Source organism: Hippichthys cyanospilos, chromosome 13 (genome assembly GCF_059441005.1).
Source record: "Hippichthys cyanospilos isolate Australia breed blue-spotted pipefish chromosome 13, RoL_Hcya_1.0, whole genome shotgun sequence".
NCBI lineage: Eukaryota > Metazoa > Chordata > Actinopteri > Syngnathiformes > Syngnathidae > Hippichthys > Hippichthys cyanospilos.
In genome coordinates, this window is record NC_142381.1 from 16,377,044 (window position 1) to 16,404,960 (window position 27,917).

Below are 27,917 nucleotides of genomic sequence, written 5' to 3' on the forward strand. Positions count from 1 at the left end.
AACCAAAGGGATCCAAAAATGCAGACAGTGCTGCGCTCACGCAGCTGTCTTAAACATTGGAGCACCATAGCCATAACAAAAAAATGTCATGGTATTTTCTTCCAAGGTCAAAATGGTGTTCAGAAAAGTCCACGGAGAGATGATAGAGCCAAGCTTCCATAAAACGGCATCAAGTTTTCTATTGAGTTTGAGCTTTATGGATTGGCCCCTGATCTATTGCCGTTTTATTAGATGTCTTACATTTGTATTGAGCCTTTGATATTTTTTTTTGTCTGCTGAATATTTGTCATCATCATGTGATTTGAGTGTTTGTACAATGTGTGATTTTTTTTTTTTTTTTTTTTAACTTCTCAATTGACGGAATGCCAGAAAAATAAGTTTGGCTTATGTTCCTAGTGTGGACGGTGTAAAGGCGGTCTTGGCCTTCTCCTGTCAGGCACAGTTCCAAGTTTTAAGTGCGTTTCTGCACAGAAACTTGTTTAGCACTGTCTGGTAGCGTTGTGTGTGTGTGTTTAACTTGTATGCAGCTGTGGGTAAGGGAGTTTTGACTGGCTGTGTTTAGCTATTACAAATAACCCTGCCTCTTGCATTCCTGCTTTTGGGATCTTGTCTTGGACCCCCTGTTGCTAACACACCTGTGCATTTCAAGCCGACACATCAAACCCTTAAAAACTATAGTGGAAAAGGTCAGACAATTCATACGGGGATGGTAATCGACGTTTGATTTATGACAGTTTTCCAACAGAAAATGGTGGAAATGTAAATGATGTGTGTTGGTGTCTTCAGGTCAGCACAAAGCACAGCGGTGTACATTCTTTTATTATTGATGCAGACTTATTACAGACTGAATTCTTCAAGCTTTTCAGTTTTGATGTTCATTTATATCTTACTTTAAAAATGTATACTTTTAATTTGGGCGCCGCGCTATATTTCTGTTTCCTGTTTTTATCTTCTCGAAACTGATCGGCTGATTGGCTGTGTCCCATCGCACCGAACACATACTGTAGATGTCGCCCAATTACTCAATCACACAAACTCCTTGACTGCAATTGAAGTGCGTCGAAACCACAGAGAGCCACAACATAAGGATGTGTCTCCGGAGCCGCAGGTTGCGGACCCCTGATCGAAATGTGGGCATAAAAACCAATATCTTACATTTTAGTTAAAATCTAAAGTTTTTTTCTGGACTATCACCTCAATCCATAAACATACATTTTTAGATGCCAGACCTCTTTCGCATTTCACCCTCTCATATCGCCCATATGCTCAGCGACTGGGTTCATTTACATCATTTGGCTCCGAGCATCTGCCCACCCAGCGCCTCTTACTTTTCTAGCTCTCCCGCAGTAAAGGGATAGGTTTTACCATGCGGGCCCATCAGAATGCCAATAGTCCAGCTCGAGTTACTGACAATCATTAGTACCAGCTCACATCACCAAAAGAGATGGACCGGACCACCCGAGAGGTAACGCTACTGGGGGAATACAAGTATATCCCAATGTGAACTTGGTTCCATCTGTATTGTCAATTGACCTCAAGCGCTGGTGACCATTTACCTTGAAAATGTTGAAAAATGGCCCGCTCCGGCAAGGCCTTCATCTGCCCAGGTTGGTGGCCCGAGCAGTTTTTAACCACGTGAATTCTGTGTGTATACAAGCTTGTCTGCTTGTCTTACATCTCTTAATTTGCGAGATCCAGTTTCACCGTGTCTGGCCCACTGTTTATTTTCTCTCTTATTCTGTACAGATTTGCAATCACTGTCTCCTTTCATCCTACTGTGCGTCTGTTTTGTATTCCCGCTTGCGTCGTAGCAGTGACGTCCATGATTAATTTGCTTTGCAGACTTCACACTCATTGTCAAGAGTTCAGAGGTAGCTGGACAATGGAGGGCGCGAGGCCATGGTGGCACCCCTGTGTGAACTGGCCCGTAAGGAGTCGTCGTATGACGTCTCCACTTTCTAAATTCCATTTTAATGTAAAGCTAAGCCAGGACAAAACAAAAGTAATTTGAACCATGTTTTTGCGAGAGGAGTCTGGCACCGCTTGCCTAATTTTAGTCGGGTATTGTATTAAATAATAATGTTGTCATGGAAAGTGACGTTCTTGCCAACAAAGGAAGTTATGTTTACTTCCGCAAAACATGAGGCAGGAGGCTATGTTTTTGCCGGTGTTTGTATCTATGGAAAAGCGAAATAATTGTACAAAAAAGAACTTGCCATAGCGAGTGTGTGGCAGGAAGAATGTGATGCAAACAATTTCCATGGTGATCAAAATAGTGGTGAGCAAGGATGCAGCTATCGTCTTATTATTGGATTTTGGATATCCTATAGGAAGTCTTAATTGAATATGAGGCATTCTGATAAAATCTTTTGGATGGGCAACTTTTTTTTAAAATTTAATTTAAACCACACTCAGCAGCATGCTATGTACCTTCTCTTTCTCCACATAAGTAGTCATGGTCAGCATGGTTTGTTAAAAAGTGATCAGTAGGAACGGCAACTGTATACTTGAGTAATTTACGACACACGTCTTCAACAACTTGAACAAATTCAAATGACAAGCATACTAAGGCATTCATGTCCATTCATTATTTGGTAAACTAACGTTTATTTTTAAGTTGGCTGTCTCGCCGTGTTTCCAGCATTTTCGAGCAGTAACAACTGTTGCTAAGCATGGCTTGACATTTTTTTCTGACATGTACACTAAAAAGTGATTATCTGGGCCACAAAAAAATGTCTTGCACTTTTTTTTTTGTTTTTTTAACCAAGGTAGCCTACTCAAGAGCAAGGTGCTCAAGAACGCTTTGGACCCTCAGTGGTCAATTGTTACCACCGCCTTCATGAGTGGGGTAGAATCGTATCATCTGTAACATATACTGAATAGACCAGTGGCTTGCAAACTTTTTCACTTGTGTACCCCTCTGCAAAATATTATTATTTTTTTAGTCATTTACCCTAACCACCGCATAGTAGATTTGAATGAGTGGTGACTGCATTTACTGTGCTATCTTTTGGTACTTTTTATTCACAGTCTCCAGAAGATTGAACATGTAACATCATCTGTTTTTTTTTTTTTTTCTGGCTCGTCTGCCATACTGTAAAAATGTGTCGCTGTGTGTCTGTATAAAACTTGAAAAAATAAAGGCAAATGTTTAGCAAAGCAGATACTATAGCAGAATTTCGCCGTAAGTTACTTCATGTTCCATTCAATTTGCTCTTAATTTGGGAAATAATTGTATAAAGATTTCACTTGTATGGCACTTTTATCTACACCATATGGTGCTCAAAGCGCTTTACAAAGACTCACATTCACACACAGTACTGTTCCTGTCACGGCATTAAAAAGCATTAAATTAGATTTGCCTGATACCTGTAGAAACATTGTTAAAATCTCACATACCCCCAGGCATACTTATACCCCCATTTTAAAACCAGTGGACTAGACGATTGATTACTGGTGTGTGGATGTGTGTGTGCGTTGAATGTGTATAGCAATGACTTCAAAATCCTCCCTTTGACACCTTGCCTTTTTTTCTTTTTAAATCACCCAATAGGACCTCTTCCTTGCTGAGTTGCTGCAGACCCACAAGGACCAAATTGTGTGCTACCATGAGCATGACTCCTTGTTGGACCACAAGGAGGAGGAGGCCTTGAGCGAGGAGGATCGCAAAGCGGCCTGGGCTGAATACGAGGCAGAGAAGAAGGTAAACGTGATGTTGTTTGAGAACATTCTCTGTTTGGGGGACACCTTGATGACAGTTCCAGCACATGCGCCGAAGCCCACGTCCACCCACACGACGCTGGTCTCAAGTTCACATTGTGGACCCTCCATGGCCGGTCCTTGCACCTCCTCTCCTATTCCCTCCTGTCCCGTCGTTTTGTAGGTCGAATCAAAGGGCAATTAGTGTGTTTATTTGGAAGATGTGTGTGTGAAGGGTTGATCGTGCAAGCGAGCGGGAGTGGGTCTCCCCTCTCCTCATGTAATCCTAGATTCTAATTCACTCTAATGATTATTTTTCCAACACACTCTCCCTCCTGTGCCCCCTGTGTGCCGTAAGCGGCTTTTCCCTGAGCCTGTCAGGAGAACACCGGGTTTTCCACTCACAAATGGCACTGAGGGCCAGCGGCAGTCTTTCAATCGCTTCGCCGTCCCTGCCATGTCGTGCAAAGATTTTTTTTTCAAGTCCCCGTAAAGTGAAAATAAAAATGTCTTGTAAATTTGAGACACCACAGGGAAGAGTTAGCAGCCCTGCCAAATTTGAATGATGAAAAACATCACCAAGTATATCAGATGAGGCTTTAAAATCAGGAAAAGTTCAAGCCGTTCTCTCAATTTTTAAACACAGTAGGCGTAGAATAAACACTAAACAAAATAGAGAATAGGAACACTTACCTGTATGGCAACGATAACAATAATAAATCAGGTTTACATAGTGATGTTCGCTAGGAGCAAGCAATACAACAATATAAGATTTCCTACAGAAATATTTTGGTCTTATACATTAGGGTTATGCTAAAACAGTCTTTTTCAAATAGGGGGGCAGGAGCTGATGCCAGGGGGTGTGCGGATTACCCCAGGGAAAGGGCTTTGTTTTTGCCATTTTGGGGGGTACTGTGCTAAAATATAGACAACTGGACAATACACTTATATCAAATAAAGTTTTTGTATCTTCTTCCATTAGAGTTCATTTCTTGAACACTTTCAGTCTTTAATCACAGTTTCTCTGTTCATGACCAATCACAGCTCACGTCTTGCTCATGTTGCTCATGTGACGTTAGCAAGCTCAGCCGTGATTGGGTCTTTTGAGTTCTGAGCAAATGTGATATCAATTTTACGTGAAAGACATTCAATGCCCGGTGCTTTTTTTTCCGCCCCGAGTGTAAGGTGTAAAATCGCTAAAATTTGACCTGATGGCCAAAGTTGGTTCAGAGCTTTTGAAGGTTTGGGTTGTGTAAAATGTTCACATAAAATGTGAAGATTTCGTTTTCTTGGCTGCTCACATGCATGGACGTGGGTGTGGGTGTGTGTGTGTGTGTGTATGGTTTTGTAGTGTTTAGGCTAGCACACCTGTCACTGACCAGGTCCATAAGAACCCACTCTCCTTAACCTCTAGCCCCCAACACATACACACTGATACGCACGCACACACACACGCACAAACACGCACACACACCCCGGATGGCCAGATTACAGGGCACCAGAAAACCATCTGCAGCAGAGTTTCAATTACACACAGACCTTTACTGGGACACAACTGTATGCCTCACACACACACATACACACACTCGCTGCAAGTTGTTTTCATGCAAGCAAACGGAGAATGATCGTTTATGGTGGTTTATTTATTTTTTTGTCACTTTTTTTTAAAGCCTGTCTCGTCTTTGTTCCGTCAGGGTCTGACAATGAGAAACAATTACCAGGCACAGCCCCAAATGGGTGCCTCGGCCATGTTCTCCCACTACAACATGGCGGCTTTGGCCACCATGACCAACCAGCAGCTGGAGGTAAGTAATGAGCTCCACATGCCCCTCTCCCGCCTCCCCCCACGGCATGTCGCACCGCATTCCTCAGTCCCCTCCGCTAATTGTGACAACAGTCATGCGGCCCCCGGACCCCCGCCCGGCACGTCGTAATGCCTCATGTCTGGCCCGGCGGGTATTTATACGCGCTGGCACATCTGACCAAAAGAGCGGGTTGGAAGATGGGTAAAAAGATTTAGGCTGCTTTCAATTATTATAATCACAACGCCATATACAAATGAAGTTCTTGGGTGATATCATCTCTCATTGATGACGTAAGCCACACAATATAGCTTGCGAGGGTTTCGCATCTCTTTCCAAACGCCTCCTTCATGTGAACTCTTTGGCACGTGAATTTCCACACACGTGAAGATTCTGGTAGTCCCTGTAACACAGAGGTTATATGCGGGTGTCTGTGGAAACACTTGCAAATTGTTGGAAGCTCAGCTGGAGACCAGGACTCCCCAAATCAAGGGGGTTTGGAACGTGGTTTTGGAAATTTTCCAATCAACCTTTAAAAATAATGCACTAATGCGTGATTTTGGTCATGCTCTTCAAATAAAATGCTGACATTTCCGTTCTGATGGACAGAAGGGAACCAACGTATGGCCTATAAACGACCAAAATACAGTATTTATCACCGCTAAGGTTTTATGTTTAAAAAAAAAAAAGCAGACATGAATTTTTGGATCAATGTTTCTATGGGGGGGTTTAACCACTGTACAGTGTGTGTGTGTGTATGTGTGTATATATACATATATATATATATATATATATATATATATATATATATATATATATATATATTTACTCTCACACACACACAGGGTCGTTTTCCTCTATATCATTCCCACAGTATTTTAGTTCAACCCTGGTAGTGAGACAACTAATTGGCCATGTTTTTTTTTTTTTTTTAACCTTCCGGGTGAAACTTCAGCTCCCTATTGTCATCTTTCATCGCTTTCCCCTTGATGTGAAATGCCTTTGTTGTAAAGACCAAAGGAATTAAAGGGAAAATACAAGGTTAAGAAAAAAAATTTAGGTTTCAATTCCACCTTAAAAGCTTTAGATGGTAACGTTTCCCACATATTTGCACGACAAAAGCCTCTGCTTTTCTCACCCCCTATTATACCGTGCTAGCTGTCAAATGAGAACCATTTTGAAAAATCCCATTGGGAAAAAATAGGAATACATTCAGTTTAAAATGATCGAAAATGACATTTTGACTGCTAAGTACACACTCACTTTGAGTAATTCTGGTACTTTTACTGTTTTTTTCTTGCAAAAAAAGTTGAAGGCATTTGTAGGTTTTGTTGCAGGCGTGTTGTTGTAGCGTGTACTTTTTTTCATTGGTTTGCACACAGCAAGTAAGTTAGCTGTGTTGTCCTTTGTGCTAAGTTTTTTGCCATGTCTCGGGTCAATTTGTTTTGATGAATATATACTTTATTTTAGTTTATTATTTTTTTTATCAAGGCTTGAAGCCCTGTCTTTACACTGCCTGTGTAAAAAAAGTGCACTAAATAGACATGTTTGACCAAACATGATGACTAATCGTGATGGCAATATTGATCAAAATAATCGTGATTATTATTTTGGACATAGTCATGCAGCCCAAACTAGCACTAAATAATTGATTACACAAATGAATAGGCAGGCTCTCGAGAGGATATAGACCCTAATGAGAAGGCAAAAGAGAAATTTTGTGGATTTTGTACAGTCATGTCACCGTCACGTCCTCATAAATGTAGTGTATGCTGATCGGACATAAGTCCATGCTCTCCGTTCCAGTATAGTTTGCGTTGTTTCAAAGAAGGGGGACGGGAAAGCAGCCGCTGACTGCATCATGTTCCGTAGCGGTTACGTATCAACAATGTGCAGTGAATTAAAGGACTTGTTGCTGGAAGCGCGGCGAGTGGATGATACAGTAAATCTCGAGGGCTGTAACAACCAAATGAGCTCATAATAACTTCAGAGCTCAGTAATCCTCTGCGGTTTTGTCGCTATAAACAATGCTTGATGACATTAATCGTTTCAATCCATGCTATTTGCACGATCCTAGCTATGCCACGCTCGCCGCCATCCCGCCGTCGCATTATATTGACGCTAACGAGATGAAGGCGTCGTTTCAATTGTTCCTCCGTCTTCGTTTTCCGACAGGAGCTTATCACCCAAGGGCGAATGAAGGTCATCGAGGCGACCAACGCCTTGAAGAATTTGCAACGGGACTCGCTGGAAGAAACTATCGCCAGAATTGTAAGCGTTGACATTTTCTTAGGTGAATATTTGACATCGAGCCATAAACTCTGACTTTGTCCACAGTGGAAAGAGAACCCCACTCTGAGCGAGAGCCAGGTCCAGTCTTTGGCTTTGAGCCGAATGGCCACCGTGGACATGGAGGTCAAACGCAGAGAAGCCATTTACAGAGACACTCTCACCATGCAGCAGACGGTAAGACCATTAAGACGTTACAATCAATCATAAGGTGAAGATAATGGGGTTGGTGGGGAGTATTGTAAGTGCCTGTAATTCATATCTTTGTTTTTGTAAGTGTTAAGCGGCCAAAAAAGACATTTTCATTTACATTATAAATGAAATCAGCAGATTAATCAGTTACGGTGTTCCCTCGCTACATCACAGTTCGTTATCAGGGCTTCGCTCCTGTGGATTTTCATTTGTGACCAGAACTTCTTCTGTTGTAGGTTTATGTCGCTATTTTCCTTATGATTTTTCACATTTTTCAATCAAAGCAGGCACAAAAACAGCAGTTTTATTTATTTTGAGAAAAAAAAAATTCCACCTCAACTGCATTGATTTTCATTTATGACTATATTTATGTCAGGTTTATTTTGCTATTTTCTTGGTATTTTTCCTCCTAAATCAGACAAGCCCAATAAAAACAAAACTTAAAGCTGTTTTTTTTTTTTTTTTTTAAACAAAAGAAAAAAAAACACAGATTTTGGTTACTGCATGTATTTTGGGGAAAGTAACCCAGCGATGAACGAGGGAACACTATATGAGAATTTTTTTCTATTTGATAGAAGATTCTGCATTGGCCTCCAAAAATCCATATCCATCCAGCCTTAACACACACGTTTAAAGCAGAAGGTCTTGAGGATACAGCATGCAACCCTCACACTGTTTTTTGCCTCAAATATTTTTGTCTCGTATTTATGGGTTCACCAGTAATTTTGGAGTGAGAATATTTATCCCATTGAATGTATTTTTTAAAGTTCACCTACTTTTAATAAGTTTTAATTAGATTTCAGGGAGGTGTACTGTTTTAATTTTGTCTTTTCAAGTTTTACTATTTTTTTTTTAGCCTATTGTTTCTGAAGTGCAAGATTTAAAATGGCGATTATCGTGTAGCAGCTACAAGTTCCAAACAACTCTGTCTTTACATCATTACCGAAATAAAATTTAAAAAATTAACACTGAAAGTGCCGATGCAAATAAAAATGATCTTTTTTTAATACATTTGAGTTATTTAATACTCTTTGATTGGATTTACTAGCTGCCAGACAGCATTGTTGTTGATAAAATGAGCTTAAATGTGTTGGTGCCTTAGAACAATTGTTCTCATTTGTTTTTCTTTTCAAATTAAGAGCAAATGATTTGGAACATGAAACAACTTGCGAAACTGATTTCTGTAAGTTGTTTTACGGATGCGCATTGTCATTTGTGAGGCAATTCTTTGGCTGTCGAAAATGACAACAAAATGCACAGTTTTCGGAACCGCCGATGTTTATTTGAAAACCATCTCTAATATTTTTCCACCTTCTCCTGTCAGCTGATGATGTACGTCCAGAAGGTGGTGAACAATAGGAAGGTCCAAGAGCAGCAGCTGGCCATGGCCAACCAGACCAATATCTTGAACATGGCCCTGCAGAACGGCATCCTGGGAGGCAACCGGCTCAGCCAAATGGACCTCCTGGGCCTTTACCAGCAGCTGCACGGAATGAACCCCCACGCCATGGGCAAGAATCCGGGGCCCTCCAAGGGCCTCTAGGTCATATCGGCTCCCCGGTACCGAGTTTTTTCTGGGGGGGTGGGGGTCAGACAAGAGCCCGTCAAGAAGGTGGAGCCTTGACCGCCATCCGCTGGAGTCGCAAGACTGTCGGAACCCGATGTAAAAATGACTGTTTGAAAGGGGGCTACTTGGGGGAACTCGTCAGAAACTAAACAGACAAAAAAAAAGTGTATATACCGCCTTAATGTTATTCAAGTTCTATATCTTCATTTTTCAAGTATTTAAAGTCCAGTCTGTTATGGTTTGTTTAGCAGCGCTTGAAAGTGTTGCCTCGTTCCCCCCCCAACCACCCTCAAAAGAGGGTCTCATCATTTTTTATACCGGAACACTTTTAAAACCCCAGTGGGACCAGTGTGGTTGCTGACAACCAGTAGATTTCCTACGCCAGTCAAAATGGTGTGTCCAGTTAAAAAAAAAAAAAAGGGCCTTACATTAGCCAAAAAACATGTTTTGTTTTTTTTCCCTAATTGGGTTTTAATTATTTCTTTTAACACACAGCTGGTATTGGGATGCTTGTGTTCAAAACTGCCTGCTGGTCCCTGTGACCTTTTTTTTAAAAATTGATTTTGCATTGTCATTCTCACTGTTAGCGTGATGTCTAGCATAGCACTGTGCACCCTCGTCATTGTCTCGTCACCAGTCCTGTTTTTTGTTTTTTTTTATGTCTCGCTTGTTGGTGACTGAACGGCTCTTCACAAAGCACAAGCGCTCTAAGATGACGCTCCAACTTAGTGTGGAGGCTTGAGGGAGTGTGTTTGTGTGTGTGCATATGTGTGTGTGTGTGTTCAGGCTGGCTTTGTGACGCCACAGTTTCACCCGGCAAGTTTTTTTTATTATTTTTTTTTTTTTTTCTAAGGACAACGTGCCGCTCGTGGCCGTTGACAAGGATTTTTTTGTGGGGGCGAGAGATGTTCTGTTGTCTCTCCCGTGGCCCCTATGTTTGCACAAGATGTATTTCATAAACTTGTAGACTGTTTTTGCCCTCTTAAGAATGTTATTCTGTTAGAAAATACACCACAATTTGCCATGATGACCTAATCTGATATTATCATGTTAAGTATTTAATATAACATTTAATAAAGTGACCAAAAGGATAAACATCCCATTTTGGACTCTTGTTTGTTTTTTTAATACAAGATTAAGGTGATTTTTGCTGTGCATGGGGTAAAGCCATGCAATAAAATGAAAACAGGAAGTTAATAACACAAGCCAAGCTGTCAAAATTAATTGATTAAATCATAACTATTACCAATTAACTAATAACCGAGTCATCGTTTGGACCTTATTTTAACTTGAAATGATTAAAATCCTGAGATTTCAGCATCTCAACAATGATTACTCAAAAAGAGACATTTGATGTTACTTTGGAGAAATGATGACAAACTGACAGTTTAGAAGGTTGATGAATCCATCAATCCCTATTGTGTAATATTGCTTTATTTATGTTTTTTTTATACCTCACAGAATCCAAAATAATAATTAGCAAGTATGCTAAATAATTGGCAAATATACTATAATGTACTTGGTTTATAAAACACAGCAATGCAATCAAATCTGTATCCAATTGTTAGATTAATGAATGGAATAATCGATTTTAAAATTATTTGCAATAACAGTTCTACAAACCAATGAATAAAAAAATAGATATAAGTAAATTATTACAGTAAATTAATATACATAATAGCTGGAAAAATTAGACAAAAGCATTGCATCATACAAGTTCAATCATAGTCCTGCAGAGTCAAATCGAATCGAATTGGTACAATAAATGAATATACATAATATCAGGAAAAATTTGAAAAAAACATTGCATTATACAAGTTCAATCATAGTTCCCCAGAGTCAAATCGTTCTGCACCCCATGTCTCGATAAAGGTCATTGATGAAATTTCTGAACAAAAAAAATTGAACAAAGCGAAGAAAAGGTTTAATACCAGCGTTAACCACAAGATGGCAGACCTTTTTTTCCAGCCCCGAGACTGGAATTGTGAAGAAGAACGAGATGCGTCAGACTGCATTTACATCAACCTCAAACGTCCATCAAAAAAGGATTTGTTTTGTTTCTTTATGACGTTGACGGTTCGCTTTAAAATGATGAGGGTTTGGTAATTTTGTGTTTTTCAATAACTTGGCTGTATTCAAACGCGTATGGTGACGTTTTGGATGGACTCTCCCAGAGGACATATTTAGAAAAAACTTTACGCCTCTGTGCTGTTCACAAAGGTAAAGTGAGCTTGCCTATTTATTTATGCATATTGATAACACGAAGAAAACCATTTATGCCTTGAAAGTTTCAATTACTACTATGTAAAAATAAAAAAGTTTGTCTCTGCAAACTTGACTAAACAAATCGTTAAACAGACCAATCAGAGGAAATTGGATGTGACGTCATAAACGCGTAAACTAAGCAGTAAACAGTAGCGATTAAGATTGGTTTATGATTTATGTTGTTGCGGTAAAAAAAAACTAATTATTCATTACTGGTTGTATACAGTAATAGCAGTTATTGAAACCTTGACTTTTTTTTAACATTACGGTAAACCTTCAACCTGGTTATTGGCTGATGCCTTGTTCTAATCTCACGAGATCTCGTCGTACTCTCCTATTCCCAGTGATTTGGCATGGAATGATCGCATCCTTTTGTACGTCCGCGCTAGGTTTTAATTTGGCTTCTGAATCAAATCTACTGAAATCAAACAAATTCTGTTGCCTTTTAGTTAAACAAATCCCCTCCCCCCACTTCCATCCTTTTTCTTTCATCTCTTTTCTCTTCTTCTTCCGTGTGTTGTTTTCATTTCTGCTTCTGCTAGGGTTTTTCCCTTCCCGACTTTTCCATCACCTCTCCTCCCCCCTGGGGCAGAAATTGGGAAGGGGGGGGGGGGGGGGGGGGGTGTGATCATACTCTCGCCTCGCCACTCGCAAATATCTGCCAGTGAGGCGCATTACAACTATTGCAGATGTTGAAATGTTGACACCCCCCAACAGATTAGCAGCGCTGCAGGTTTCTCGACACATCCCCGCCGCTGGGCCGGTTAGCCAGCAGCTGTTTCTGTCCGTTGTGCGTAGACGACACTATAGTTGAGTCTGTGGGGCCCCCGCACCCCAACAGCCGATCATGACCCAAATCCACAGTGATGTGTAAAGCCAATTAGGAGTTTGGATCCAGTTGCATGAGGAATCTGATTTAGTACGGTGGATGAGGTCGACTAAGAGCCAACGGGGCTTGTGCACTTTACTTGCTGAAGGCTTTATGGGGGCAAATTGGCCTAGGAGTCAACGTGTTCTCTTCTGGGAAACTAGATCTGCTGCAAATTCTTTTTTACACAACAGTCTCGCCGTCTTTCAGACGGCAAACTACAATCGTTTGGCATTTGCGATGTGTGCCCAAAACCTTTCAGATTGGTCTTCACAATATTTCTTTTCTGTGTGCAGTGGAACCTCGAATAATTAGAAGAAGTCACCCATTACAGCCGATCGTATATTTCAATGAAAGTATTCCAAGAGGTACGTGAGATTTTAAGATTTCAAAAGTAACATCCATACAAAACAAAATTAAAAAACATAAATATAATTAATAAATGATGTAAATATTTCAAAAAAATATTATTTAAGTTTATAAAACGAATTGCGTATTCATTAAGTTAATCATGACACTACCAATATGGCTACCACGCTGATGCAAATTTTAGCCTGTTCTAAAGTTGAATAAATCAGACAATGTTGGTATTTTTTTTTTTTTTCCCACAGTAATATGTCTATATTATATATGTAAAAAGACTTGAAACCGCTAGAAACGTTGTGAAAGGTAACCCTACTAACATGGCCAACACGTATGTACATACATGCTTATGATGGGGATTTTGCCCCTACCAATATGGCTGCCGCATTGATGCAAATTTTAGCCTTTTCAAGTCTACTATAAGTGTGTGTTATCCATGACAGTGGACAAAAAGTAATTTTCTTGTATTATACTGTGTATAATAAGTAATTTTCTTGTATTATACTGTCTAATACCCTCATTTTCAAACAGTATATTAAAATTGAAAATGATTCAATTGTTCAATATTTTTCAAGGATGGTAAACCAGCTACAATTGATCCAACATGTCATAATCGTGCGACAGCGATGACGGTAGTGAAAAATCCCTATATCGTTATTAGGTCGTAAGGAATGAGTGAATGACTTTTTAATATGATGTGAACATCTCAATTCACCCCCTTATTTGTGTGTATGTAAACAATACATAGCTAAGCGACCAATCAAAACTTTATTTCAAGTTTATGTGTTTCTAAATGTATTCCGTCATCTTTTTAACGCCTGGCTGCTTCTTTGCCAGCCGCCCCCTTGATTTGGATTCCACAAAAAGATTATGTCAGATTATGAACGTCATGCTTTAAAAAAAAAAAAAAAAGACAGACAAGCTCGATTACATTCTACATGTTTTTAATTGGTACATCAAATTTGGATCCAGGCACAAATAGTCTCACTAGCAAATGTCACATAGCAGGACAATTTTATTGTCATATGAACTGAACATCATTTTTTTTTTATATCATTTGTTTTTGTTTTGTTTTTTTTCTAAAAATGCTTTATTGGTGTAATTTCAGTAGAATCTACGGTCCAGATAATCTCAAGTTCATTACAAAATAAAGTCTTTGCAATAAATAAATATATAGATTTATATTTATACTTTATATGTCAAAAATAAATATTTTGTACATCTCATAAATAGGATCGCCCATACGTAGCCCTCAGCTGTTTGCCTTTTCAATAATGTTCCGACATCACACGGCAATCTCATCTTCTGTCCTTTGAGCATTTATTCCATATTCTCGATATCCACCCTAACATACTAGTAACCTCCTTGACCTCACTAGTAAGTGTGCTAGTAGCCTGTCTTAAAAGTAACATTAATGCTATAATTTTGGCCCACTTGTAACCAAATAAGTCTTAGCAGGAAGTTTAATAGACACTATAAAACATATGGTGTAAACTAATAGCCTCCCGGGCGCACCAAGGTTTTACCTCAATGATGATGTATTTGTCTTTGAATGGCTAGATTCATTAAAAAAAAAAAGGAAAAATACATCTTTGGGATGGAATGAGTTCAAGATGGATTTTAGCAGGAATTTTTTTGAGCATTTATTTGGTTAGTCACTGACTAATAGAACAAGCACATCTTATTTGTGAGACAAAACTGTGCACTAGTTGAGAAATGAATGCTACTAGTGCCAGTAGTGACATGACAAAATTCTACTAGTTTACATCTAACATTTTGCAAGTGGTAATTGTAGTCAACTGTTGCAAAGTTTTGCATCATTAGTATTCTGTAGTTCTACAAGTATGCCAAACTGATCCTTTCTATAATGGAAGGAAGTCATTCAGGTTCTTATACTCGTATGCGTAACTTTTGGCTTACTGGTAACACTACATGTACACTACAAGTAACTGTCCTAGGCCCAACCAGTAAGCATATGTAGCACAGTACTACCCTACTAATGACACTAGAATGGGAACTCGTAGTTTTGCCTCACTAGTAACTTGCCGTTTGAGCATAGTGAGTTAGCATACTTGTGTGACAACTACACGTTGGTAAGGCCATCCTGTGAACTAGTTGAAAATGACTGGCTACTAGTACCACTGTTGACATTATAAAATTCTATTAGGTTATATCTAGGGTTTCACTAGTAGCCATAGTTGTGTGCTGTTGTCAACTAGTACTCAATTGTCCCTCTAATGGAAAAAAGACTGGGGAAAAAAGTTATTAGTACCACAGTTGTCTTACTAATGCGCTTAATTGTGCTAGTCAAGACAAAACATTTTGAGTATTTATTTGAGTAGTTATTGAGTGCTTGAATGTGCTTGAATGCTCCTTGTCCCTCCTTTAAGCACAACTTTGCAATACTAGTGTGACAACTACGTGTTGTGAGGTTAATCCAGTGAACTAGATGACAGTTACGCGCTGCTAGTACCACTAGTGATGTTATGAAATTGTACTAGTGACCATCTAGGGTTTCACTAGTAGTTATAGTAATGTGCAGTTGTCAACTAGTACAAATTTCTCCTTCCTTTAATAGAAGGCAGACATGGGAAAAAAGTTACTAGTATGACAGTTGTTTTACTAGTCCGTCGAATTGTCTCACTATTGAAGACAAAACATTTTGGACCTTTATTTAAGGTTCATATGCTCCAATGTTATTTGTCTCCCCTTGATCGACAAATTTGGTGAGGTTATATTGAGAACTAGTGCACAGTTGTCCTTGCTCTAATACAAGGCAGAGGTGGGAAAAACGTTACCAGTACAAGACTTATTTTACTAGTGCGCTGAATCGTCTTACTAGTGTACAAAAGATTTTGAACTTTTATCAGAGGTTTACATGCATGATTGATTGTCTTCCATAGAAGGACAATTTTGGCATAATAGTAGGACAACTACATCCAAAACTGCAATATTTACGAAATGCAACGTACTAGTGCCACAAGTGGATCTACTAATACTATGGAATAAATGCTCAAGAGGCAATCCATGCCATCCTCCATCTTGATTGTTCTGTAAGTGCTCAAAGGACGACCACAATCATCAATCGTGTTCTCTGTCCGGCGGAGGACGTCCTCGTCTCACTTTGGTACGTGACCGCTCAGAACACTTCGCGGGAATGTTGCGCAATGTGTACTGTTACACTTGAGCCTTCCTCTCTGTGTCCATCTGGCAATGTGCGTCTTCTTCCGTTAGCTAGTGCTTTCTTTCCCATCGCATGCGACACCCTCTAAAGGTAACCGTTGGTTCTGCGCCAGCTGAGTGGTGATCGATCGTTCGGAAAAAGGGATTATCGGGCCCGATCGGAGCGTCCTTTCGTCAACATCCAGCCAAGATGTTTACATCAGTGCGCTTGGCGGTGACCTCATCAGAGGGTAAACAGTTTTGTAGCAAACAACCTCCTTGTGGTCTAACCCTTGGAAGTGAGACCCAGTGTCCAAGCTGTGGTCACCTATACTGGAAGAGGTCCCGGTAAGCCTGAGGGATTTTCTCAATTTCCACGGGCCTCGGTAAAAAGTGAGTGAGTTTCTGATGCTTTTTAGTCCTGCTGCCCTCCCTGGGCGAGCCGTCTTTGTTCAAGGCCACGTAGTAGAAGCGTGCCGTGTCATTGTGCTTGTACAGCGTAGACGCGTACGTGTTGTACCAGTTCTCCTCAAACTGCTCCCTGAACACGCACTCCGCCGTCAGCTTCCTCTGCCAGGAAAGGGAAAAAAAACAACACGAAACGTTACGTGAAGGATTTAATGGTTACATGTTGCTAGTTAGTTTCATTAGAGGCATTTTGTTATTTTTCATTGTGTGTTCGCATTAAGCTAGCACACAGAAACAGGCTGGTTAATGATTACATGTTGCTCGCTGGTTTAATTAGCTTGTATTGTGGGTTTTTTTTCATTCTGTGTCAGCACTATGCTGACACACAGAATCAAACAAGTGATGTGATTTGGTTAAAGATTACATGTTGCTAGCTAGTTTCATTAGCCTGTTTTTTTTTTTTCCATCGTATGTTCGCATTAAGCTAGCACACAGAATCATACAGGTTATGTGACTTGGTTAAATGGTAGTTCGTGTGCACTTATGTAATGCTGTCATCTACTCCATATGGTGCTAATACACAACATGTATTTCTCTTTGTTTTAGGTTGAGTTGATATGAAAGCAAAGTTCCTCTCTTTTCATTCATCTTGGTGGGCAGCCATTTTGTCACTTGCTGTCGACTGGTACTGGGCAATAAATCAAATTAATTTGATTATTTGGCCATTTTAATAATCAAAGATTTAAAAATTAGTAGGGATGTCCAGATCAAGATCATGTGATCGTAAATCGGCCCGATCACGACATTCTCAGCTGAAAAAGATCGTGGTTAGGAGAATTTTCTTTTACTGTAAATTTTGGACTATAAACTGCTACTTTTTGAACGCTTTGAACTTGAGCCTTATAGTCCAGTGCAGCTCATCTGCAGTAAACAAAGCGAGGCAGAAGAAAACTCTATCAAAGTATTGATTTTAAGCCTAAACTGCTATTTTGTCCACCACCAGAGGGCACTCTTCTCAAGTGAATGCATAAAGGTGTGTTACTGTTGTTTTGTTTCAGTTTTCTAACAATCAATGTGTCGGTGTTATGCAGCTTAAAGTTAAAAAAAAAAACAACACAGTAACTTGATTTAATTCTATTGTAATTTCATTTTTAAGAATTAGAGAACTACACAGATTTTGCCAAAAGAAGATACGTGCCGATAATGACACGCAATGTTAATGATTTTCTGGCATCATGTCCCACTTCATACAGTGACTTTTCCATCCATTTGATTTCCCGGCAGATAAAGTCCAATATTATTATTGGGCTAAACTAACTCACCTTTGTACATTTAAGGGTTTAAACATTCTGGGAACTGCTCCTAGAAAAGCAGCATCTTGTGGCTATATTTCAACATGAAATAGGACAACCTTTGGCGTTGATTTATGGCTCCATCGGCTTTCAAATGCAGCCACTAAATGACGCAGCCATTCAACTGGGACACAGATTTTGGAATGCATTTCTCTATGCGTGGGTTTACAATTCGCTGGCTATAAGTACCATTGGGGCTCTTTGATTGGTTACAACTAGTCCCGGGTCTACCCAATCTCACGCTCAAACTCAGCTGGGAAGACATGCTGTACAAAAAGTTGATGCTTGAATGGAAGTAATATTAGACACATGACCAAAATAAACATTTTATTTCTCCATTTTGAATGATGTTTTTAAGTTGCGACGCATGCTATGCTAACGGGATGAGTTGAGATGAATGTTCATGATCTTCCTCGATCAGCCACAAATGCCCCTACGATCCACGACTAAAACGTGGTCAGAAGGTTCATTTTAAAATAAATGTTACCTTTCCAAATGACGGGTGACATAAATGCCTTGGGTACACTTTTATTTTGAAATAGATCCCAGGACTGTGTCAAAGCATAACTGTTGACTTGATTTATCACCCTCAACAACACAAAATTGTGTTTAAATCAAGTTCAGTTGCTACTTATGCTAATTGATGATGCTGACAAAAGACTTAATGATGCTAACTTTGTATTAGACAAAGCCTGTTGCTAGCCATTAGCGGCAGCTCCAGTGTTAGCTGCTAGCAGTGTTAGTGGCTGGCAGCGATAGCAGTGGCGAGCAGCACTAACTGAGCTAGCGGCACTCAACTGCTCCATATAGGCTGGCCAGAGCCATGGGGCTATTTTTCAAAGACATTTTAATAGATGTAAATGACTCAAGTGACATAGTTGCCATTCCTACTGATCACTTTTCAACAAACTAGGCTTACTTGATTGTACTATTTTAGCCAGCACAAATTGCTACTGTGGTTTCCAAGTCACTTCCTTTCATAAATCAAATGGGAACATATTTGTCTAAAATCTCATTCACATTTCTAGAGAGTAAAATAATCTACACACAGTGTAAATTTACCATATTCTCCACACCATACAGCGCACCGTATTCTTTGACGATTATGAATTCTATTTCCAAACTTAACCCATACATAGGGCGCATTCTCAAATCAAACATCAGGTCAGCAATAACAATGTTCTCTGATTGGTTTATTGCTCTCAGCATACGTACTGCGCGTATAATGTAATTTTCGCTGATTGGTGTATTCGTATACTGTACATACTGCACATATTATGTAATAGTTTCTGATTGTTTCGTTGCTATGAGCGTAGATAATGTACGTATTACGTAATGTTGTCTGACTGGCTTATTGCTGATAGCGTACGTAATGCTAGTATACTTATTGTATGTGTTTCTTTCCTTATGTCCCTGTGTCAGCGGGAAAAGGCCCCACAGTCAGTCAAGCGACAGACTTACCAAAGTCGCACAGTAAAATTTTTAGATTTTGGGATTCAGTAGATTGTAGATGTCAACTTAAAAAAAGAAAATCAAAGGCTTTTATTTGCTTCTCGTGGTACGGAAAATACAGTAAGTTACAAAAAAGTCAATTTTCTAAACGTGTAATTATAATTGTCCTTTAACCAAGCCCCAAAATACATCGTTTCATCCAAATATTCAATGATGCAATAGAATTTTCAGTAGGATGTCCGAAGACCAAAATATTTGATAGTAGTGTCGCTAAATCCAACTTAATGGACGGTTCAAAACGGAATTTGAAACAGATTTTAATCGCATGTTTGATGAGGCAGTTCGCCATGACTTCCCGCAGTCTAGCGCACATGTCATCAAACTCAACTTACAGAAACTCATTTAAGCAAGTGCTCATTACGACCAAGGCGAATCATAAGGGATGACTTTCCACTTTACATTCCTGGCTCGCTCCACGGACCTGCTGACCTCTCATCGTGCCGGGGGGGATCATTTCCCTGCCCCTAATGCAACATGAACGCATGACAGACACACACACAGCGAGCGGCTCTTAAAAGCCGTCCTGACAGCGCAGCGTGAACGATGGCTGCCGGTTCAGCAGGTGAGGAAGACGCAAGGGTACGAGCTCCTCGGCTGCCAAAAACCAGTCAGTCATGTGACGCCCGCTTCTGGTTCTGCTCGGTAAGCGGCCGGCACAAAGGTAGAATCCCCCCAAGAAGGAGGCGAAGGAGTTTAGCTGATGTTCTGTCAGGCTGAGCAGAGTTGTTGTGTGTAAACACGACCCCAAAGACACATGACCGTCCCATTAGACAAACTTCACCGCATCTCAAGCTCGTCAAGGTCTGGTGGCTCTTTGCGGCGGAAGAGCCCCTCTGACATATGACCCCGGCCTCCTTACTCGTTTTTGTGCTCAGGCCTAAGAAATAATTGCTTTGGTGCTATCTGGTGGAAGTTGCTGGTGGAATTTCTGTGTTTTGTTCTTTTTCAAGGTGACCTGTTTTGTTGGCGGTCCTTGACGGCGTCTCGAAATTTAATTTAATTTAATCTGTCTGCCTTCCTTCTGAAAAAGTTCCTGAAAAATTGTGAGTTTAAAGTCTTTATACAGTTCATGCAATGTGCTTGCATGCACATTTGCTTGGGCTGGCATTCTTTTTGGGATCGTATGCTAATTCGGGCTGCGCAATTAATCGAATTTTAATTGTGATCACGATATTGGATGCCACGATTAATTAAGCTGATTAACATTTAAAAGTCAAGCACTTTCTTTTATTACAAGTCTAATTAAGTGCTTAGTCATCCTACCAACAGGGTGCAATGTTTCCCACATTTTTGCAAGACAAAAGTTTTTCTCACCCTAATATATTATTTACCTGTGTGAAATGGCATTGAGTTTCTCACCTGATTCCTAATAAAGTGGACCCCCGGTCCAAGACGTCCCTTCCTTAGGTTTTTTTCAGCTTACGATATGGACTGCGACACTTTTTTGTCCCCTTTTTGCAGTATTTTTCCCGCTTTACAACAAAAACAACTGTCATGACCCTAGGGGTTGGCTGTATTTGTGTTGCTTCATACTGCTAAAATTAAATATAATTTAGGAGAGTTGAGTGAGCTACGTAATACTTTTGATTATTAATGTGAAGGCGGTTTATTATTGTTGTTTACATAATAGGTTCTTGACATGCTAGCTACATTATCCTGTCCGTTTTAAGTGCTTTGGTTATGTCTTGTGGCTTCTATACACAACTATAAAACTTTTTTCAGGTAGGTATCAATTAGTTGCCGTTTTTTTTCAACTATTTGCGTAAGTGGTCGGTTCGCATCTCTCAGAAATCGTGCAGGGTCTCTGCATCTCATCTGAAAAAGTTCCAAATAATAGTCTACAGTTACGATTGACTCTTTTCCCAAACATTAATTGTTGTACCGCCAGAAGTTGAAGTTCACGTATGAGCATGCACATTTGCTTATGTGCTAGCGTGGTATTTAGGATCGTATGCTCGATAATCCTATTGATGAGCCTCATGTGAAGTGATTTTTTTTTTTGTAATGAATAATTAAACTGCAGTATACTAATTAAAATAATTTAGGATAGTTGAATAAGCTAGCCAATACTATTAATGGTTAATGTGAAGAACGGTTTGTTACGGTTGTTTACATAGCAGGTTTTTGACCATGTACATGCTAGCTACAAGGTCCTGTTCTTTTTAAGTTCTTTGGATTATGTTTTGCTTTTTTGCACAACTACAAATCTCTTTTCAGGTTTTTGACGGGTCAAATGCATAAAAAAACACACACAAAACAATGTTTAGTGGTGGTGTAGTAAACTGTGTGTAGCAGACTATGATTGACAAACAGGTTCTGCCGTTTTGGTTAGCATTAAAATTGAAATCAGTTCAGCTGAAAAGTGTTATAAACTGTAGTGTCTATGAGCGGGGCCACCAGCATTTTGACGTGAGTTTTCTTGGTCAGGTGTACAACTGGACTCCCCATCATCCCTAAATCACGGCCACCATCACCTACCCCTCCTCCCCGAGGGGGTCAAAGCTTCAGGATACCAGACTCTGATAGCACAAAGTAACAATATCTGCCGTTTCAACACAATGGGCGTGTTTAAAGGTAGAAAGGTGGCCTCTGTTTGGAACGCTCTGGGCTGAAGCTTGGGGGGGTGGGAGTGGGCCCCTAGAGGCCCCCAGGTAATGCCTTGGGACACCTGATACACATAACCCTCCCATACTTCCCCCCTCTTTGTCTTCATCTCTTGAGATAAAAACATTCTGCATGCATGACAAAGAGGGGGAGATGCTTGAGAACTAAGCAAACTGGCTGCTTCCATGTTTTAGCGCTGAAGGTCATCGAGTTCACCAACAACACACCCCTGAAGATCTGGACTCATTTTGACACGACTTGCAATATTTCTGGACTGCAGCCAGCTTGAATGACTACTCTCGAATGCGTCAAAACAAGACTGTTTGAGTGTCTTTTCTTCAGTTTGCCTTGTGACCTCCTATTGCTGTTTCAGTCAGAGATTTGGGGCACCAAGAGGCGGAGCTACAAAAGCAGCATGTGAGAGACATAATTGTTTTGTCTCACCGCAATTTCCTATCAGCCAGCGAGCCTTGACGACGCTCTGAAAGGCTGATGATCGTGTGTATTTGGGCTTTAGGATATTTGCTGAGCCTTTAGCGGAATAGCTACCGCTCCAAGGTTCCTATCTGATTGAATACGTTTAATCAAAGATCCCTAACCTATATTGTTTGAAAACATTGTGCATCATTCCTGGTATCCAACAAAGAGTGTAAAGGAAAGGTGGCTTTTGACTCACCGACCCATAGAGCTCTCCTTTCTCGTTCATGCCGAGGTAGAGTCCGGCGTCCACACCCCTGATGCTGACCAGACCGACTGCCAGGCTGATGAACTCCAGGATACCTTGGGATCAAATATGCACGTTGATCAGGGAGCACTCTACTGTACACACCCAGGAAAACAAGTCTGTGCACTAAGAGAAAGTTCTTAGTGTTTTGGACTGGTCCAAACATGGATATCTGTGCTATGGTGAGAGGAAGGTGACTGTGTCGAGATTCATTTTCTTGCCCTAGTGTGCCATCTACTTGTAGACTTGACCTTCATCTTCAGCATTTTTTTTCATGGGAAATAAGTCTTATTTGCTGTACTAGTTTATTGTTGTACACAATGTGCCATACAGCCATTCCCCCTAATAGTCCAGAAGACCTTACAGTATATGGACTTTTCCACAAAATAGACCTGTTCATTAATATTCCACTTTATAATCCAGCCAAATGGCTGATTCCATTTATGTTCTGAAAAAGCAGCTTTAGTAGTTAGCATGCTTTCATTAAAGACAATATTAGTACATAAAAGAAACATTTTCCAAAAAGCACTAGGGCTGTAGTATTCAATTATAAAACGTGCCACAGCAAATAAATGGATAGTTGCTCGGTTTTAGTTGGTCAAATGTTAACCAGTAGGGAGCAGTCAAGTTATAAACATGCCCGGCCCGCTCGTCAAGAAGAAGTAGACGAAGAGGACGTTATTGACCTCATACTAGCTCACAGGAAGCTTCACTTTGGGTTTACTAATGGAATATTGCTGAAGTATCTCAACTGTGACTTTATACATATAACATCATGTAAATGTGAACTAAATGGTAGTTAGTGTTTGATGACGTTAAATGGTAATCGCTTGTGCGCCAATGCTAATCATGATTGCTAACTGGTTAGCATTGGCAAATTTTGTTGGTCTGAAAATTCAACCCGTTAAGTTTGAAGCATTTTAGCAAGTCTTCACTTATTAAACAGCCAAGATTAATTTAGTTGGAATGTTTTATTAAGTGAATTTTGTTTTCGGTGCACCGTTTACAACCGTTTGAAATGCGACACGATAGATGTTTGTCTTAAAAAATCTAGTAAGCGGTTGGTGTCCCCCCAACTTAACCAGCAGTGACTTTTATGAGGAAACCGAGCCTTGTGCGCCTTCGATGCTGACTCACAGGAAGTTCCAGTGCGAGCATACGTGAACTTCAAAGGGTGGGAAACAAGCAGTGGAATTAAAAGCCTGGATGCCGGGATGCAGAGGTTAGCAGTCCGAGAGGATCCAGCTGGCAGGGGCCGGCATGCGGCCACCTGGGCCCCATCTTCCCTCCGGCTCACGGGGTGCCAAACACTGACAGTGCCTTTTTAATCACAGCCATGTCTGACAAAAGGCCTCGCATCTGGAGACAAACACGAAGACCACCCATCCTTTTTATGCGCACCGTCCTGTTTTTTTGGACGCCTTCTCTGGAAGCCGCCCAGGAGTTCTGCTTCGGCCTGCACCTGCATGTCTGCGTGCTACGCGTCCGCACCCTGGCGCCACTTGTTAGCGGCCGCGGAGTGGAGACACCTGCGGCCGGTGCCCAAAGGGTATTAGGCAAGGGGGGGGGGGGGGGGGGATTTCCACTGGGGACGGAAGGAGCTAAAGAGTGACACTGCTGGAGGTTCATTTAATTGGTTGTGTTGACTCACTTGCAAGCAATATATCGCCTACACTTGCATGCGGAAGCAAAATACTATATATATATATATATATATATATATATATATATATATATATATATATATATGTTTTGCAACAAAGCAAGACATTTGCAAACATTTACTTTTACTTTGGAAAAAAAAAGTAAACGTTTTTCCCCCTTTTTCTGACATGTTATACAACAGGCAAGTAAAAGAATTTGAGTTAAATTATGCTATTCCGCAGTCATTTTGAGAAAATGTCCTGTTTTTCAATGAAGGGATAAAAATGTAACTTTTTCCGATTAATTAACAGATTAGAAAAATAATCGCTTGTTGCAGCCCTAGTGGATGTAACAAAGTACAATTACATTTTTTGCTTTACTCAAGTAAAAAAATCTGTACTTCCATATATTGGAAACAACAATCTTTGCATGGTCAAAATAGTTAATTAGTTATCTTTTTTAATATCAGCAGATCAAATGACAATGTAAAAATCGACTATTTTAATCATCGATCATCTGATTATTTTTTTAGTTGATTGATCAGACTTTTAAAAATTTGGTTTAATTTCCATTCCTTCCTTCAAACCGAAAATTAAAAAAATATATTTGAATTGATTATTGATTATCTGTCAATTAATTATGGCCTTTTTTAATGATAGAGATAATTCAAGACACCCTTCGATGTATTGGTTTGAAATTCTACACGTTTCATCGAGCAATTTTTCTTGTCCAGAGTCTGTCTGTCTGTCTATCTATCTATCTATCTATCTATCTATCTATCTATCTATCTATCTATCTATCTATCTATCTATCTATCTATCTATCTATCTATCTATCTATCTATCTGTCTGTCTGTCTGTCTGTCTGTCTGTCTGTCTGTCTGTCTGTCTGTCTGTCTCGGAAATAAGTGCCTTGCTCAACGGCTCCCTAAAACTCCCCAGTTTTTCCAGCTCAACGGCTCCCCAAAAAACTTCCCGGTTTTTCCATCCGTGCTTAAACGCAGCCAAATCTCCAGTTGTCTACGAGCCAAAGTGCGCAAAAGTCAAACAGCGTTCTGTGTCAATGCCAATTCTCCCCAAATAGACGTGATAAGGTACGTACCAAACCTGCTGTGGTCCTGCCTGGTCCCGTGCACCGTCCCATTAGGGAATATCTCCAGCTGGAAGCCGGTCCTGCAGTAGAGCTGCCTCCGCCTCAGGATGCCTTTGAGGTGTCCGAAATCGGTGGGCGAGCCCCGCTGGAGTCCCCCCTCGATCTGTCCCAGGCGCTCGTTCAAGCCCAGCGGAGCCTCCGGTTGCAGCGGCGCGTTCCCGAACGCCGGAAAACTTTGTAAATCCAAGTCGAGCGCTCCGAACAAAGTCCCCACCTCGGCCATGGTGTGCACGGCCGTCAGGTTCAAACTCAGCGAAGGCATTTCAAATCTGGGCAAAGTGGTGAAAATGTCCGAGCCATGCAGGCTGAAGGAAGTCCTCTCGTCATCCGTTTTGATATGTGCGCTAATGAGTAAGAAAAGAGTCGATTATATACATCCTCCCCACGCATTCTCCTCACATTGGCCACGCCTGGCTGGCATCTTCTCTTCGCGCGCACCTCACTCCCAAACGCCGACTTTTTCTCCCCCCCCAAACCAAATCCAACTACATCAAATCTCCCCCTCTCCTCAAAGGGAAGACGCGAGTGGTGCGTTCAAAGACCATCATTGAACGCTCCCCATCGCGCGATCCATCGGCTGCTTTTTGAGAGCGAGCTCGCGATTTTTTCCAACGAGATGATGAAAATAACTTGTGCGTATTCTCAGCGCAATCCAACGCTTGCGCGCAAGTGTCGCTGCCAACAACTGGAGCTTCTCATGAGAGGCGAGGCGTCTCTTCTCCTCCTCCTCCTCCTCCTCCTCGTCCTCTTTGGAAGCAGGTGCTTCCTCACCCCTCTGCACTTAACGTCTGCACTGTGCTGCAACAAGGCAGCGTCTTTAACCACTTGTTGGGCCAACTACTGGCGAGAAAAGGGAGGGGAGCTACTGTCAAATCGACACAGCCACTAAGTGACTTTAAAGACCCCATATATTACATTCCGGATTTTTTCTTTTGAAGTATTTTGATCATTTTGGGGTCATTTTACCCCACAACTTTCATCTAATGAACGTGGTTGCGGCATATTGATTTGGCCATGTTATCACCATCTGGGTGAAATTTCAGCTCCCTAATATCTTCTGTTCAGACTTTCCCTGAAATGGCTTTGATGTAAAGACCAAAGGATTGGGTAAAATACTGCACCCTTGTGTAGTACTTTAGTACTCAGGTCTTAAAGTAATCAATTACATCAGTAGTAGTAGTATTATCTAAAGCTGGGTTCATCAATCTTTTTGAAACTGAGATCACGTTAATGATTTCTCACATCAATAAAGGAACAGCTGTAGTAAAAATGTAAATTGAGTGTAATATATAATGCAAATGTGTGAATGTGTGTGTGTATATATACATACATACATATATATATATATATATATATATATATATATATATATATATATATATATATATATATATATATATATATATATATATATATGTACAGTATATATACAATCACAATGTTTTATCATATCATTTAAATTAACAAGAGAAGGAAAGTTGTTAGCTTTTAAGCTAGCTGGTGGCTAGTGCCTCTTAGCTGAAATATAGTACTTTGAAATTCAAACTTTTAACTGAAAAAGTAAATATATGTTTTAGATTTGTTCCCAAATGTATTCTTTTTCTGAAAGTTAAAATAATTACATACAGTGTTAAAGAAATGCGAAGGCCTGTATAACCCAACAGATTTGGCGGGAAATGCTGACTTATCTTTCAGCCAATATACAGTACGTATATTCAATACCGTTTTTGTATGGTATCATTTTCTTTCTATTTTCATTGTATATTTTTTTAAGTGTTTATTTGAATTTGTATCATCTGTTGCACCTAATGATCTGAACTACTGTAATGCAGTATTTAGCACCAAATTATTAAACCAAAAATAAAAAAAGTAAGTCCAATTATTGATATGTATTGCATGCCAAGTGAGCATCGAGAAATAGGGAATCAAAGATGCGTCACTCTGGACTTTGTATCTTTTCTGTACACAGTGGAGCAACAAGTCCTGACATGTGGAAGCATGGCCTTAAAAAAAAAGAAAAAAAAAGGAAAACACAGCTGTTTTGCAAAGACTTTGCTTGTGTCAAGTGAAAACAAACCGCGGGAGTGTTTTAATTAGATCACTGTTCTTGAGATATCAGTGACAGCGGGGTGGCTGCTGTGAGCTGCACGAAGAAGACATCAATAGCACAATTCAAGTCGGAGACATGTTACGTACGTTAGACCACCCTCAAGCTGTCTTTTTGGAAAGCCCGCCCCCCCTGCCCCTCACCAACACAAGCAGCAGCATGACATACAACCAAGTTGTCTTCTCTTCTTGCATAGTACAGGAATAT

At 40.3% G+C, this 27,917-nt stretch overlaps 3 protein-coding genes across 8 annotated transcripts in view; 2 read left to right on the top strand and 1 right to left on the bottom strand.

Moving 5' to 3' along the window:
- Positions 1-10,651, top strand: part of atrx (ATRX chromatin remodeler) — a 32,923-nt gene extending 22,272 nt beyond the window's left edge. For both annotated transcript variants that reach the window (XM_088431634.1, XM_088431635.1), the window contains 5 exons: positions 3,554-3,703; positions 5,394-5,504; positions 7,677-7,772; positions 7,839-7,967; positions 9,307-10,651. In XM_088431634.1, coding sequence (XP_088287760.1) covers positions 3,554-3,703; positions 5,394-5,504; positions 7,677-7,772; positions 7,839-7,967; positions 9,307-9,525 — 705 coding nt within the window. In that variant the 3' untranslated portion in view covers positions 9,526-10,651. The remainder of the gene's footprint in view (positions 1-3,553; positions 3,704-5,393; positions 5,505-7,676; positions 7,773-7,838; positions 7,968-9,306) is intronic.
- Positions 10,652-11,551: 900 nt separating this feature from the next.
- zdhhc15b (zDHHC palmitoyltransferase 15b) overlaps positions 11,552-27,917 on the top strand; it is a 77,461-nt gene continuing 61,095 nt past the window's right edge. For 3 of the 5 annotated variants that reach the window (XM_088432216.1, XM_088432215.1, XM_088432217.1), the window contains exons 1-2: positions 11,552-11,769; positions 12,979-13,050. The gene's annotated coding sequence lies outside the window, so the exon portion shown is untranslated. The remainder of the gene's footprint in view (positions 11,770-12,978; positions 13,051-27,917) is intronic. The other 2 variants (XM_088432220.1, XM_088432218.1) reach the window with 1 other exon arrangement.
- On the bottom strand, positions 13,973-26,052 carry fgf16 (fibroblast growth factor 16). Its single transcript, XM_088432222.1, has 3 exons — positions 25,553-26,052; positions 22,760-22,863; positions 13,973-16,777 (listed from the first exon to the last, which is right to left on the bottom strand). Exons 1-3 carry the CDS (start codon positions 25,863-25,865, stop codon positions 16,532-16,534), a joined length of 663 nt encoding a protein of 220 aa, XP_088288348.1. The 5' UTR covers positions 25,866-26,052; the 3' UTR covers positions 13,973-16,531.

What these genes read in the sequence shown, in the direction of transcription:
- fgf16 (XM_088432222.1), bottom strand. Translation starts at nt 25,865, where the DNA reads ATGCCTTCGCTGAGTTTGAACCTGACGGCCGTGCACACCATGGCCGAG. An exon ending in GCAGGACCACAGCAGGTTTG is followed by an intron (nt 22,864 to 25,552) that starts GTACGTACCTTA and finishes TTTGATCCCAAG; the next exon opens with GTATCCTGGAGTTCATCAGC. An exon ending in AAGGAGAGCTCTATGGGTCG is followed by an intron (nt 16,778 to 22,759) that starts GTGAGTCAAAAG and finishes CTTTCCTGGCAG; the next exon opens with AGGAAGCTGACGGCGGAGTG.